This window comes from Synchiropus splendidus, chromosome 1, assembly GCF_027744825.2.
Source record: "Synchiropus splendidus isolate RoL2022-P1 chromosome 1, RoL_Sspl_1.0, whole genome shotgun sequence".
Taxonomy (NCBI): domain Eukaryota; kingdom Metazoa; phylum Chordata; class Actinopteri; order Syngnathiformes; family Callionymidae; genus Synchiropus; species Synchiropus splendidus.
Window position 1 is genome coordinate 58853727 of NC_071334.1, and position 15180 is coordinate 58868906.

The following is a 15180-nucleotide window of genomic DNA, read 5'->3' on the forward strand; positions in this document are numbered from 1 at the left end:
AATAAAATAAAATAGCGGTGAATAAAAATGCAATATTACAAAGTAGATTAGTGGATGTTATCAAAATGAAGTCTTCATATTAATATTACATTACATTAATATACATATTTCAACTGTCAGACAGGTTCAGACACAATTGTCCAGCCAGCATAGCAGCATAGCATTAGCGATGACGCGGAACTGGTAATGTTTTCACCAGGCAAGAAAAAGCTTCTACATTGATGATGAATCAAACTCCCAGTGACACAGGAATAATGCTTTCTGAAAACTATTAAACTTGACAACATTCACATGCCACAGGTGGCGCCAAGTAAACGATCTTTAACAGTCAGTAAGTTCGTCTAGATGGTCGTGAGATGATGCAAAATGAGCTTCCATGAACTCAAACCATACACTTTGTTGAGTGTAAACACTTGGTTTGCCCTTTGACCTGTTGGAATCTGTCATCTTCATGTTGAAAAACAAGATGCTGGGTGTCTTTCTCTGCATTTGCAATACTTACCCTGATAGTTTATTACGTCACCGTTTCAAGCCATCACTGAGGAAGTGCCTCAGGGCGTGATGGTGACGTAGCAGCCGTGACGTCATCACGCAGAGCGAGGCAAGCAGACGGAGGAGCTGCAAACCCGTGTCGCTGCTGTCAAGTAGGTTTTCTCGTTTACTCCGTTTTTAATCGATTTGTTTGGGGCGAATTCTGCTAGTGACTTGGCTTATGACGCCCGCCTTTCATCGGAGCTGAAGGAGACACGCGTCCGAGGTTTGTAGCGCTCAAAAACGGTCGTCAGGTGGTTTCATCTCCTTCAGTCCTCGGTGAGCGTCTACTACCATTGCGGCGCGGTTCTAGTGTTGTGGTGCCGAGAACATCCAACCACAGCTACAAGCCAATGCTCGCAGCTGTGATTCCGACTGACGTGCCGTTTACTACAATGGTGGCTCGCCAAAACACGGAGCCCGTGTCTCCACGTCAGGATGGAACCGGGGCCATGTCGACCGTCCTCCCACTGCAGCCTCCCGCTGATCCACCTGCCTCACCAGCACACACACATACACACACCGGCGCCTACATCTGCTCTCGCTCGAATAGAGCCTCCATATTTCTCACAACGGAAACACGACTACGATGATGATGCTTTTTTCAGTTTAATTATTTATGTTTAATTGTGAGTCTTACATAATGTGGTGTATGTGGTATTTTAATGTGATGAAAGTGTGTATATATATATATATATATATATATATATATATATATATATATATATAAATATATATATATATATATATATATATATATATATATAAAGAGAGAGAGCACATGATATTACCCTTATTGAACATTATGTATATTTTCTCTGTATTCTAAAGAGGACCACTTTATGTCTTGTGTTTGTTGTCAACTATGTTTATCTACACGACTGAACCAATTTTGTTAATGCACGGTGAAAGACAGAGATCGTAAAATAAGCCATTAATTTTGAGCGGACTGAGATAAATGGTTAGATCCAGGATGGTCTCAGAGTCTTCAGTATGTGCTATTAATATTACAGCTTTGCTGGCTGCGAAAGTAATGTAAGAAGAGAATCCAGTCCTTGATAATCCTTGTCTTAAGACTTGTTCAGTAATTGAAGTTGTCCATTGACTATCCCATCAAGTATTCCATTGAGTATATGGAATACTTGATGATATGTACGCTCACTTGGTTATCTGGATAAAGTAATCCAAGTTGTCATGGTAGCCTGTCACAACAAAGCAGGCTTGTCCGTAAAGTAGCGCCACTGCAAGAGGAGGAAACTGCTGATAACTGCCTGCCTTGTTCCACCTTATCATCACTGCTACATAGCTGCTTATGTTTTATTTTTTTGGCCAAAGAGAAACATGATGAACAACAAAGAGAACTGTAACGGCAAGGCTGAGTGTTGTGTTCTTTTTTTATTTTATTTTTTTAGAACCAATTTCTGCACTTTTTAAGTCAAATTAAGATTAATCGTTCATTTTTAAATGTATATTATAATTTCAACGCAGCTACAAACATCGCGGAGCACCCGCTACCTCTCACACCCACAACAAGCCACCCCCCCTCTCTAACCTAATTCTTTCTTTCCCTGAAATTTAAATGAAAAAATGAGTGTTGCCCACATTAACAACGCTGTTCTCACTGCGTGTTGTCAGTCAGGTATGGCTGGGAAAATGGACATGGACATCGGTGGAGTGGCGAGGACGCACGTTTCTCTTCTGCCAGCCACTGAGATTAAAGCCACCCTGAAGGCCCAAGCGGAGCGGCCTCGATGTGCCAGCACCCCCTGTTCCCCCATCAGAGGGACTGTTGCAGGATATCAGATCCTCCACATGGACTCCAACTACCTGGTGGGCTTCACCACAGGCGAGGAGCTGCTCAAGCTGGCCCAAAATTGGTCGGAAAGCCCTCTCGAAAAAGGACCATCATCATCATCTGAGGCTGTTCCTAGTCCCATCCAGACCAATCTCCCAAAGTCTGCTGACCTCGGCATCCACCGGTCCTCGAGAATCTCCAAAGCCAGAAGTCGTTATTACCAGCCCTATGACATTCCTAGTGTCAGCGGTCGGAGACGCAGGCGCATGCCCAGCTCAGGAGACACCGTCCTCAGGTCGCTGGCACATGGAGAGTCCGGCAGGGGGCTGCACGCTCCGCTTCCTCTCTGCCTCCTGAAAGGAAAGAGGAGCCAGTCCAGGTCTCTGGAGTACCTAAACCTGGACAAGATCACCATCAAGGAGTCGACGGACACGGAGGTGCTGCAGTACCAGCTGCAGCACCTCACCCTCCGTGGAGAGCGAGTCTTCTCCAGAAACAAAACTTAAAGGCACACGCATCTAAATTTAGGTGTCTGTCACTCTTTGGGGGATTTGGGTGCTATTTTCAGTGTGGTTTTCTTTGTACTATGATTGTAGGAAGTTCTATAACAAAGCTGACTGATAATCTGATTAACCTGGGGTAAAACCCTGCCGTGGATCGCACCTGGTTCTCACCTTGTCGTGAGCTCATCTGGGTACAATGTGAATCTCATTAACTGAAGCAATAACCAGTGATCATACTTCAAACGTGAGTGTGAGTCTGCGTCGTCGGGTGCTCAAGTGCAATGGTCTGTCTGCCTCTCTGTGTGTGCGCGCTTGTGGTCTGCGTGTTTACCGCTGAAAGGTAAACATGTCTGCTGGAACAAACAACACTCAGGCTATGTCCACACCACACTACCAAGTTTTTTTGTCACATGTCAACACGACCACCAAAGAGACTCTAAGCTGCTGACAGGAAGAACTGAAACGTGAGTGAGGAAAATGTTCATGTCCGCATTTTCCAACAGCAACCCGGTAGATGATTTCATTAAAATAAAAAAAAAGTCAATTCATGTTATTACTCACCACAGCTTCGCAGCATAGTTAGTTTTGATCAAATATCTATGGAACTTGCATTGTGTGAGGGGAGAGAATTTCCTTCAGTATGGGGCAGCTCCCCCTGATAACACACACCCTCTGCTTGTGAGTGAAGCTTACTTGTGAACGATGGTAAAACACAGTTGTGCTCGTACGTCTACATTCCCTGTCACTCATGGTTAGTGGTGAAGTCATTCCCATACCCCAGTCTTCTGTGGCCCTGCATTTTCTCTGATGGTGAAGCTGCCTATTCTTCTCAATGATATTGAGGTGAGGAGACTGAGGTGGACACTTCTCCCCAGGACCTTCCCTTTATTCTACTTGGCTTTGTGTTTTCCATCATTATCATGCTGGAATATCCAAGTACGTCCCATGAGCTTGCTGCAGTCATTTCGCCATCCATTTTGACTAATGTAGCATTTATGGTTTCGGGCCAAAAGTTCTTTTTTTTTCTCTCATCACCCCAAATGATTTGGTGCAGAGGTTTTGAATCTTGTCTCTGTGATGTTTGGCATATTGTGTTTTTTTTGTTTGCGTAGCAATGGATTTCTTCTGGGGACTTGACCCAGCAGCTCTACACAGCTGCCCATTTTTCTCTCTCCTTATTGTGCATCTGGAAACATCCGCACTACTTTTTTCAGAGAGTCCTGTACTTCAGCTGACGTTATCTGTGGGTTTCTTAGCATCTTGAAGTTTTCCTGGCAGACATTTCTGTTGGTCGACCCGATCGTGGTTTGGTTACCACAGAATAGCCATTCTCAGTTGCTTTTAATAACTTCTTATCTCTCCCTTTCCTGTTTGATGCAGTTGAATTGTCCTTCAGAGCTTTGGACAAGTCTTATGCTTTCACATGACTCGTAATACAGAGTCAGTCCGGCAGCTCACTGAACCTTTACACACTGGTTTCAAGCAGATAGTGGATGCTTGCCTTTAGTTGCCATTCAGACTCATTTGTGTCAACTTGTGTTGTGTTGTCAGTGTGTGTTGTCAGGCCAAAATTTGTGTGGTGTCTGTTGTCATCATGATTTAAGGAGAGTAAACACAGTTGTTTGATAATAGCTTCACCTGAGGAGCCACCATGAGTGAAAGAGAGCTTTTTGTGTTCATCCATACTCACTGAAATATGGTCAAGAAATCCTAACTTCTGCCAGGCTATGTACACTCACGAGCACAACTGTGCGATCGTGCTGACCAATGGCTAATAGCTATTCTTTCACAACATTAAAAGTACAACATACTGATCACACCCTGCTACTTTGAGTCAGTTGGAACCTGACATACATTTCACTCAAGTAATGGTTCAAAGAAAGACTTGATCAGGAGTGAAAAAAGAATAAGAGAGAGAGAAACACACACATGCATGTTTGTCTCTATCTTTGTGAGGACCACTCACAGCCTTAATTGCTTTGCCCAACCAATGGCTAACTTTAACCATGACTCTAAACCAAATTTTAATAACCTTTTAGCCTTCCAAACCCTATGAGGAGTGGACCAGAAGGTCTTCTCAAAGCAAAATACCCTCACAAGGTGTGTTGCCGAAGATTGGTCCATACAAGGATAGTAAGACAAATATGTGCGCACACCCACATAGAAACGTCACAGTGGTGTGAAAGCTAAAGCTTGCAGTCATTGTCAATGCCGTGGTGGTCAATGTGAAAATCAACTACTGATGTTTTCAGATAAAAACACTGTGGTTTGGATGTGTCTGCTGTAAATGTGTCATTGCGATTGGTCCTGCACTGCTGCCTTCAGTGTGGGCTTCTAGTCTCGGCTTTCATTTTTTCCACATCGTTTTATAAAACATGTTCACATCCTTCCACGGAGTCACTCACCATTATTGTGTCATTTAACCAGTTTAAAGAGTATTTCTTGTGATATATGTGAAAAATCAGAACGACAATTTGATGTTTTTTGAATCTTTTTTTAATGTTCATTTGGCATTGTGTCAGCCATTTTGTTTTTGTGTGGACTTGTGTGGAGAGACAAAAGAAAGGTGTCTCAATCATCCAAAATATTTCTGTCACGCACTCACAAGTGCAGTAAGAAAGTTCAAACCTCATCCTTGTCCCACAGGCACGAACCGCTGCCTGAATGTTTGTCTGGCCATGTGATGGTCGACTAACTAGTTGTGTTGGATTTCAATAGTCCTTGAAGCACTCATTTTGACGTGGGATTGTTTCAAGTGCTCGGTTGTTGAATAATAACTTCACTGTTTTTTCCACTTACCACTTGTTTTCCAAAAGACTAATTCTGTGATGCCATATTTCTCACGTTCACGTTCCTTGTAGACCAAAAATACCGCAATTGTCCTTCATGGCTTCATGACTGTTCTGTCACACCTCTATAAAATCTGCCACAGTAAAGTTTGTAGAGTTGTAAAGTCTGTAGCTTTTTCCCCTTCACACAAAAGTCTATTTTTGGCTGTGGGATTCAAATGAAGCGGCTTAAATCTGACATCTATGCGCTTTATTCTGCTGGTATGTGTCCTGAACAGATGGTCATATGGCTGTTTTTTTTGTATTTTTTTTTTTATTCAAACATACAGAAGTTATCTGAAGATGCAAGCCATCTGTTAGTGGAACAGAAGATTTGTCTTTGTATGTCCCATGTTCTATACTGATTCATTGACTCTTCTCTAGTACGTGTGGATTCTTTGCCGATATGATTTGCTTATTGTCTTTGCTTGACTTGAAGCGTATTATATGCGATCAACACGTTCGTTCCATCCACTGGATCGCTGAGGCAGAGGCTGAAGCAAAGGGTGCCAGACTTTCTTGTCCCATGGCTCCGCCTCCAGCATTCCTGCGCGGTTCCAGCATTTCCTGGCTAACTGGAATCTCTCTGGCTTACCTGCTTCCCAGAAAACCTATATTTGTTGACATTAAATTCAGCTGCTTCCTGTTTAGGCCGGACTTTCTCCTCACCTTATGTTTGTGTGTGGAACAAGCCCACAGCCAGTTGACCTGTTGTCATGTTGAGAGCCATGGTGATGGGTCAGAGTCATGGTTGAATTGACTTAACATAATCATATCTGGTTGGACCGTGCTTACATAAATAATAAAATACCTTATCTTGTCTTTTATATCCCCAATCTTGTGCAATCTAATGCAATGTTTTGTGCAAAACTGGCGTGTGTTTCGCGTGAAATGAACTTGTCTGGGAAATTTGAATAGACTTTGACAGGCTTTGCAGATGAATAAATCTTGGAGTGTTTACTCTATTGCTCATTCCTTTGCTGTGGTAAATCGACTGCGGATGATTTTGTCTGTTCTTTTATCTAATAGGTTAGTGATCGATTCAAGAGACACGTGCAATATTCTGGACAGCTTACTTATTTTACAGTCATCAAATATGATTTTTTTTTTCTAATGGTTTCGAAGTTTAATTTTCTTGTAATTATTTTAACTGGTGTTTCGCAAAAAATAAATAAATAAACATCCGCTATTCCATTCTAAATAAACGCCACTAACGGAAATGAGAATGCGGAGTCACGGCGGATGCGCAGAGAAAACACTCTCGCAGTGCAACAAGAAGCTTGTGGGTTCGATCAGTGGTTCATCGACGATGTATGTGTGTGTTGGTGTATATATATATAGATATCTATATCTATATATAGATATAGATATATCTGAGTGTAGGAATGACCACTGGCATGATGGCGCAGATGACCTCAGGCTGTGACTCCTACTCTCATGCTGTTAAATGGGTCTGTCAATGGTCCTAAAACCTTATGATGTCATGCATCAGTCATACGGAGCCTCCTTCAGAGCAGAATACATTCAGAAAACACACTTTTTCTAAAAAGCACTGCAGTGTTTATTTCAAGCAGAATTTAAAGCAGTTAAACAATGACCAAATTAACCTTCAATGACAAAAGTAGTGTAAGATGTGGTAAACTGTGGAAACTTTTTAAAGTGTCAAAACAAACTCCATCACTGTGCATTACATCCGCGTTTCTTCTGGGACCCGGTTCATGTAGTCTTGGAGGGCCTGGTGTAACGGCAGCCACTTCTTTATTGAAGCTTTCATTGCTACGATCCATCTGTAAGGTAAGTGTGAGGAAGCACATTGACAGTCATTCTTTCAAAGCTCAATGGTTGGAGATCTTTTCTCACTTAAGACTGTCATTATAGTTTACTCCTTACCTTTTGTTCTCGCTGGGATTTTCAGCACAGAGGTTGAAGCTTTTGAACTCGTCTGATGGTGGTTTAAGCTCAATGGTGGATTTCTTGGATCCAAAAGACTGCTCTCGTACCTGATATCCCTGAAGGTAAATCCCACCTACGACACAAAGATCCATCAGTTTCACAGAGGTTTAAAATCAACCTTGTGCAACTTTCATAGAATCAATGATTAGAATTTCTGTTTTTGTGAGTGTCTGATGTGTATCTGATATGTGTATGTGTTTGACTGAGGTTGTTAACCATTAGAGCCTTTTGAAATAGTGATATCAATAGTGATACGTTTGTAAATATTACATTGAAAAAAAAAACCTTCCAAAGCGTTAAGGGCTCGATTGGTTGAGATATTTTTCTTCTGCTTTATATATACATATAAATTTCTGATTAAATGTGTAACCTTGAAAAGCCCTAGTGTTGCTCTAGTGTATTGCACAATCATACCTAGTGCGTGAGTTGAGCGGATGCCGCTGTACATATAGAGACAGCCGTCCTTCAGGATGCAGTAGTATTGGATCCACACATCCTTAGTTTTATCCATTTTATGAAGCAAACCCAGACAGTCTGGGTTTTTCACAGCAAGCGGAGGAAGGTTCGAGTTGTGTTTGGTGACATCGACCCACACGTGGTTCTGAAGGAAAAGCAAGTCACTTGAACATGGCAGTTATCCACCATCAAATATGTAGGGATTGTCAAACACCTGTCACTGAATTGTTTTAAACACACATGGTGTTGATAGCTCTACAGTACATCTCACCTGTGTGATGGGATGGACAGCTCTCTCCATTGCCTCCAGCCACCTGAAACAATGACAGAGGAATGTCAAAACAACCTTTACTTTCATTTGTTGCTTGGTTGAGTGTTAGATATTTGATATAAAATGCTGTGAAAATGCATGAAAGAATGGTAGTTTAATAAACCATATATTTTTGGCAGATGTTGATGTTGTTTTCAGATGACATTATGATCGGTGGGGGGAGCAGGAGCAGGGAGCAAGTGGAAGATAAGCCAGAGAGGTGGACGTTTGCCTTAGAAAGGAGAGGAATGAAGGTCAGCCGCAGTAAGATGAAATAGATGTGTGTGAATGAGAGGGACCCAAGTGGACAGGTGAAGTTACAGGACGCAGAGATAAAGAAGGTGGAGGATTTTAAGTACTTAGGCTCAACTGTCCAGGGCGATGGAGAGTGTGAGAAAGAGGTGAAGAAGCGGGTGCAGGCAGGGTGGAATCATTGGAGAAAAGTGTCAGGTGTGATGTGTGACAAAAGGGTGTCGGCGAGGATGAAAGGGTAGGTGTACAAAAGGGTGGTCAGGCCAGCAATGTTGTATGGTTTGGAAACAGTGTCACTCAGGAAAAGGCAGGAGTCTGAGCTGGAGGTAGCTGAAATGAAGATGCTGAGCTTCTCTCTGGGAGTGAGCAGGATGGATAGGATCAGGAAGCAGTAGATCAGAGGGACAGCACATGTGGTCAGGTGTTTAGGAGACAAAGTCTGAGAGGCTACATTGAGATGGTTTGGACATGTACAGAGGAGAGATAGCCAGTACATTGGTAGGAAGATGTTGAGGTTGTAACTGCCAGGCAGAAGGTGGAGAGCAAGGCCAAAGAGGAGATTTATGGAGGTGGTGAAGGAGGACATGAGGTTTGTCGGTTTGAGAGAAGAGGAAGCAGAGGACAGGGTGAGATGGAGGAAGATGATCTGCTGTGGCCACCCCTGAAGGGAGAAGCTGAAAGAAAAAGAAGGAAAAGAAGATATATTGTTGGCGGTGTGCACCTTTTTATTTCCTGGTTGGATGTACCACAGAAGTAGTACACTCGACAGCCTGACAGAGGTCGGCACCTCAGCACGAAAGGTTTCCCCAGAGAATGATCTGCTCCCACCTCAGCCCCTTCCAACCTGATGGCAGCGAGAGCACGTCCTTTGCCTTCATCCTGAGGAACACAGCAAGTGAGGTCCTGCTCCAAATAGACATTAGTCCAGTGGGAGCTCACCCTCTTGTGTCTGTAGTAGTAGAGACAGCAGTCGTGTGTAAGCACAAACCATCTCTTCCGCCAGCCTTTGATGAGACCGGACTGCGTCCGCTTGTGAAGGTAACCACGGCAGGCCGGCCTTGGTGTGTTTGGTCCGCGAGCAATGTCGGAGCCAATAGTTAAGGTCAGCACATCCGGACCTGGACACATGTCTTTCAATGTCAGTGCTCGTGTCCTTTCATGTCTGCGAGTGAATATAGTGCAATGAACAAGAGCGCACCCTGACGAGCCATGTCCGCTGCTTCAGTATGAGCAACGCTGGTGACGTCAGTTCCATTAACAGCCAGCACATAATCTCCGACCATTAACCCAGCTTCCTCTGCGGCGCCATCTGGACAGCACAGAAGAAGGGAGAAATGCCTTCAGTGGTCTTGATATGTTTGCTCAAAAGTGTCGTGCTAGAATCAGATGAGTTATCAGAATATGTTACATGGTAAATGCCTCTGTCACCGTGAATATGAAAGCCGATATTATAGTTTCAAAAAGGTTCATACTGTAATCTCTAGTCTTGTTTGTTGTCTGTCAAACACACAACAATACAGATCCACACTGACTTACTTGTGTCAACTTCTGTCACCAAAATGGGTTTAGAAAACTGGATTCTGAAGCCCCAGGGATACTCTCCGGTCCCTTTATTGATCCTGACTGTCCTTTCTCGAACTGGAAAACAGAAGTGAGGAAATGTGTGAACTTCTCACAAGGGTTCATCTTCAGGATGATTCCACTGACTTGAAATGGGCCTTGTCCTGTTGTTGAGGCCCGGCGCGCCTGCCCCTAAGACCACCTCATCCCCCTGGTAGACCCACGCAGCCGAGTGGAAGGTCTCTGTGTAAAACCTTCGATCATCGCCGTCCCCCAACGTCACGTCCAGAGAGCGGGTGTCCTCGGACACTGGTGGATCAAATGTGGGTTGGTGTTGATGTGTATTGGCACAGTGCTCTATTGGGCTGACATTCGACAGGTGCAAACCTACCTGACTCCTCTGTGATGTCACTGGTAATGGAGCTTCCTCCTGCAGAACTCCATTGTTTGCTTTCCTTAAAGAGCATCCGCCTCTTGGCCCAGGAGTCAGTGACACTGCCGTCTGGAGTCAGATGCTCTTTGGCCTCCGAGTACGCTAAGAGAGAATAATCAGCGCATTAGACTATCTCATCATTTGACTTGGTTGTTATCAAAAGTAAATTTCCCTTACAGCGAGATAAGATCTGTTTTCGTGTCGCATCAGCACTGACAGGGATCTCTTCAGCAGTTTGACATCTTTCGAGACGTGAATGTGTTTCAGCGTCTGAGGAACATCGTCCTTTAGCCTCCAAATGTACATCATTTTTCACTTCATTCAGTTGGGGTAGAGTGAGAGCAGAAAACCCAGTGGATTCAACTCGTGGCTCATGTCTTACTTCATCTCTCCATTGTGAAACTCGGTTATTTGACTGTAAGGAAGGCTCCTCCAGGCTGGTGCCATCAGTCTTTAAAGTTCTCTGCTCGAAAGAACCAACCACGATGGTCACAACGGAGGACTTTCTGTTTTCCGTCTTTTCCTGCTGTGATGTGTCTCCTCTCATTCTTTGACCCAAGGTCTGATCCGGGGCTATCAGCTCTTCTGAGCCGTTGCAGGATGGAGGGGTGACCTGTATAGCCAAGGGTTTGCGGTGACATTGTCCGGGACTGCTTATGTCTTGCTCAAACCCACTGTCCACTACGTCGTGATCATCGGGGTCCTCTTTGATGTCCTGACCACATCTCCCTTGACTCGCGTCTTCACTAGAGCCACAAGGTGTTGAGTGTTTCCTGTCGTAGTGACCTGAGGGTGCAGGGACGGAAGGATATACGTCCATACCAGCAGAAAGCCTATCATCACTCGGGCCGATCCGACCCAACCTCTCAGTTTGGAGAGGAAGCAAGCACATATTCAAAGAGGTAAATGATTCATTGTTTGGCATAAGGAACTCATCTGTCATGGAACTTGGACTCTTTGAAAGCCTCGGAAAAGTCTGACGTCTCTTTCTTGGCAATGAACTAATTCTGTGTTCAAAAGTAGCAATACTGTTGTTCCGAATCCAGGATTTTCTCTTCTGGCAGTTGATGAAATCTTTGGTAAAGCTGGACCTGTTTGTTGACATGGATGGTCTGATGACTCTGGGCTCATAGTCCTCAAACTCCAGGGTTTGGTCAAACAAAGAAGACTCTTCTTTTTCTTTCACAAGTTCTGATTGCATGCATTCTTTTACACTGTTAATGTTTGGTGTCAGTTGGGCTGTTAGGTCTTGTGAGTCAACTGGACTCCAAGAGCGGATACTGCACTGAGACATTTCATGGGCCAAGGCCCCTAAATGGTCATCGGTATCAGCAAACTCCTGGGGTGGTGGAATGTTCTCAAATAGATCAATGCTGAAGCTATTGGGTAACTGGCTTCTTCTCTCTGTACTGAGGTCAGAGGGATCCTCTGCATATGTGCAGTCTGCTCTTGCTGGTTGTCCGTGGTCAAAGTGGCACTGGAATACTTTCATCTGATCATAAGCAGAAGCTTGACCCCTCGAGCTGCAGATGGTACTTGTGTATTTTGAGCTGGTGTTGTCATTGTTTGGCGTCTCCATTGGATCATCTGACTTTTCATTGATGAAGTGAATGGTGGTGTTAAAAGAGCTGGTGTGATGTTGCTGGATTTCCAGTCTTAAGAACGATCCTGAGCAGGAGATGGTCATGTTTGCCACTGGTGCTGTCACTGTTGGATTCTCCCTTGGTTGTTGGAATAAAATGTTTTGGATGGAATCCTTGTTTCCGTCTGCAGAAAGTGACGTGACGATTTTTATCTCCGTCTGTCTGTCCCGAGTGGTCGTCCCATTTTTGTTGGAATTGTAATCTTGCTTGAATCTTTTCTCCTTGGGCGGCGCGTCGTTGAACTTCTCGTCGTCCTCTGACTCTGACTGGACGATTTCCTTCCGCAGACCGTCTGCCTCTCCCTTCTCGATGACATAATCTTTATAGCTTCCATTACAATATTTGTTCTGCTTTTGAAAGATGTTTGGCGTGACACTCTCTGTAAGGAAGACAAACTCAGTGTTACATTAACTTAAGAGTCGGACATTCGGGGCTCTAACTAAAAATTGACTTAAAATTCAAGGCCCATTCTTCTGCTTTTTAAAGCCCATTTGCTTTTACAATTATTTTCAGTAGGTGACTTCATTAAAAAATATATACTCTTCTTTTCCTTTCGGCTTCTCCCTTCAGGGGTCACCACCACAGCGGATCATCTTCCTCCATCTCACCCTGTCCTCTGCTTCCTCTTCTCTCAAATCTACAAACCTCATGTCCTCCTTCACCACCTCCATAAATCTCCTCTTTAGCCTTCCTCTCCACCTTCTGCCTGGCAGTTCCAACCTCAACATCTTCCTACCAATGTAGTGGCTATCTCTCCTCTGTACATGTCCAAACCATCTCAATGTAGCCTCTCTGACTTTGTCTCCTAAACACCTGACACGTGCTGCCTCTTGTCTTTTCCTCAGTGACACTGTTTCCAAACCATACAACATTGCTGACCTGACCACCCTTTTGTACACTTTCCCTTTCATCCTTGCAGAGAGCCTTTTGTCAGACATCACACCTGACACATTTCTCCAATGATTCCATCCTGCCTGCACTCGCTTCTTCACCTCTTTCTCACATTATCATCATCATCATCATCATTATCATCATTCAAAAAAACCCAAAAACTTTCCACTGGACAGTGTCCCAGCAGAATTTTGACATTCATAAACATCATGTTTACATTTGCTCAGGCCCATCGTGACTGTGCACGAGCACACGTCAAACCTTGACTGAGCTGACCTGCCCTGGCGTGAATTTCTTCAATCACCTGGCGGCAGTCTGCAGGTGTGAAGGAAATGTGACCTAGAGCTCAGTGGAGATTAGCGTCCTCCTCCTCAGGCTCACACTCACGTTTACTGCTGCTGGAGCTCTTCCTCCTCCGGCTGCTCCTCCTCCTTCCTCTCTTGCTCATTCTTAAATCCAGCACACAGCCACTGCAACACAGAGGTCGGTCCTTTAGCCTACACCATCATGAACCGTGACATTTTGAGAAAATGGCGACAGTGTTTTTATCATTGCAAATTAATCCGTGCATGTCTGTGTGTCATGCTCTCTCCGTGTCATTCTCTTTTGTAATAAGGTTTCTGTATTTTGACTGTGTACTGCACCAGTCTCATGCAAACAAACGCTTGGTCACTTGCTATTGAGTCGCTGGCATTACAGTTTGATCATACATTCCCAGTCAACACCGCCTCATAACTCAGCTCCGCATCTATCAGATCTCAAGATAGGTCAGAGTGGAGCTGTAATCTGTTTGTCTGTCTGGTGCTATCCGGCCTGTGGTCCAGTCAAAGGTGATCGGTCGACAAACTGGTGGCATCTTAAGAGTGAGTAGATGAGTAGAAACGTCAAAGAAAATATCACATCTGCTTATTTTGGCATGGCATCTTATCATTTTACTATGCAGTAAATGACTCTTATCGTCCAAAATATTGATCCCTTTATTGAGGACTTTTTGGTCTTGGCATCGCGGCAAACGTGATCAGCATCATTCATTGAGATCAGGAGGTGATATTCACTCACTTCCTCTGTTGCTCAGACGGGGCCCATAAGATGGCTTGTACAACCACTTCAACCAGTTGGCTATCAGGTTGGCAGTGATGATCTGAGTGATCGCATGGTTCTTGAAGACAGAGCTCTGAGTCTAACTGTTTTGGGATAACAATGGCACAGGTTTTTTTATGAATGAATCAAATCATTTACCAAAAAATCACACGCTGACAGCAGGAGTGACACTGAGCGGTGAGTGGTCCCAATATTTACAATACTTAACTTGTTGACTTGCAAGTTACACAACAGGGCGTGAATAATAGTACTTACTCTAGATTACATTTAAACATAACAATAATAATTGCCATTTTCTTGCTAGATCTGTGGTGCTGCTGTTAGTCAGACAGGTATTTATATATATATATATATATATATATATATATATATATATATATATATATATATATATATATATATATATATATATGCTCAGAAAAACTATCTACAATAACGTGCATTTGTCATCATTGGCCAATAGTGGTCATTCTCTTCATATTTCATTTTGATGTACAGTGTTCATTCTCCTAATCTGTTACTTCAAGAGTGGATCAACCCACAAATTTAAAAATCTAACATCCGGCAACAGTTTATGTTGAATAGATGTGAGATCTTGCTTTGGACTTGCTATATTCCTGTGAATGTGTGTATGAAAAGTCGACTCACCGTCTGTCGCCTGGTTCCGGTGGATGCTGTCGGTGTGAGACGTGAAGTTGAGACTGTCAGTCGATGTCGGCGGCCCACATGGTCTCATCGTGTCAGACTGCTCCACTTCTTAGTTGCTATTCTCAACAAAAAGAAGCTTACTGCCCATAATCCCATGAGCCACAGGTGATGTCAGTGTGAGGTGTTGAGGAGCCTGCTGCTGTGGCGCGTGTGCAATCGCACAGCTTCAAATAATCAGTTAGTGGAGGTAGAGTGAGCTTTTTGGGTTTCATTGAC

The 15180-nt window shown here is 43.8% G+C and overlaps 2 protein-coding genes across 6 annotated transcripts; one reads left to right on the forward strand and one right to left on the reverse strand.

Moving 5' to 3' along the window:
* Positions 1–588: 588 nt before the first annotated feature.
* macir (macrophage immunometabolism regulator) lies at positions 589–6605 on the forward strand. Of its 4 annotated transcripts, none has more exons than XM_053854578.1 (2): positions 589–644; positions 2167–6605. In XM_053854578.1, the coding sequence occupies exon 2, from the start codon at positions 2173–2175 to the stop codon at positions 2830–2832; it is 660 nt and encodes a 219-aa protein (XP_053710553.1). In that variant the 5' UTR covers positions 589–644; positions 2167–2172; the 3' UTR covers positions 2833–6605. The 4 variants fall into 4 exon arrangements, with proteins under 4 accessions (XP_053710553.1, XP_053710556.1, XP_053710557.1 ...); XM_053854581.1 differs by lacking the exon at positions 589–644 and adding an exon at positions 651–757 and having other exon boundaries at positions 2171–6605; XM_053854582.1 differs by lacking the exon at positions 589–644 and adding an exon at positions 691–810 and having other exon boundaries at positions 2171–6605.
* A 589-nt stretch (positions 6606–7194) lies between these two features.
* pdzph1 (PDZ and pleckstrin homology domains 1) lies at positions 7195–15005 on the reverse strand. 2 transcript variants are annotated; one of them, XM_053854809.1, is made up of 14 exons: positions 14905–14990; positions 14215–14339; positions 13543–13625; positions 10799–12643; positions 10580–10723; positions 10336–10497; positions 10165–10266; positions 9827–9937; positions 9568–9746; positions 9350–9507; positions 8338–8380; positions 8025–8211; positions 7548–7683; positions 7195–7444 (listed from the first exon to the last, which is right to left on the reverse strand). In XM_053854809.1, the coding sequence occupies exons 3-14, from the start codon at positions 13601–13603 to the stop codon at positions 7345–7347; spliced, it is 3228 nt and encodes a 1075-aa protein (XP_053710784.1). In that variant the 5' UTR covers positions 13604–13625; positions 14215–14339; positions 14905–14990; the 3' UTR covers positions 7195–7344. The 2 variants fall into 2 exon arrangements, with proteins under 2 accessions (XP_053710784.1, XP_053710783.1); XM_053854808.1 differs by lacking the exon at positions 14215–14339 and having other exon boundaries at positions 14905–15005.
* Between the last annotated feature and the right edge of the window lie 175 nt (positions 15006–15180).

Coding starts and splice junctions, on each gene's coding strand:
- macir (XM_053854578.1), top strand. CDS start 2,173: ATGGCTGGGAAAATGGACATGGACATCGGTGGAGTGGCGAGGACGCAC.
- pdzph1 (XM_053854808.1), bottom strand. CDS start 13,603: ATGAGCAAGAGAGGAAGGAGGAGGAGCAGCCGGAGGAGGAAGAGCTCC. Junction 10,498..10,579: donor TGACATCACAGAGGAGTCAG/GTAGGTTTGCAC, acceptor TTGATCCACCAG/TGTCCGAGGACACCCGCTCT. Junction 9,508..9,567: donor ACTACTACAGACACAAGAGG/GTGAGCTCCCAC, acceptor TGTGTTCCTCAG/GATGAAGGCAAAGGACGTGC.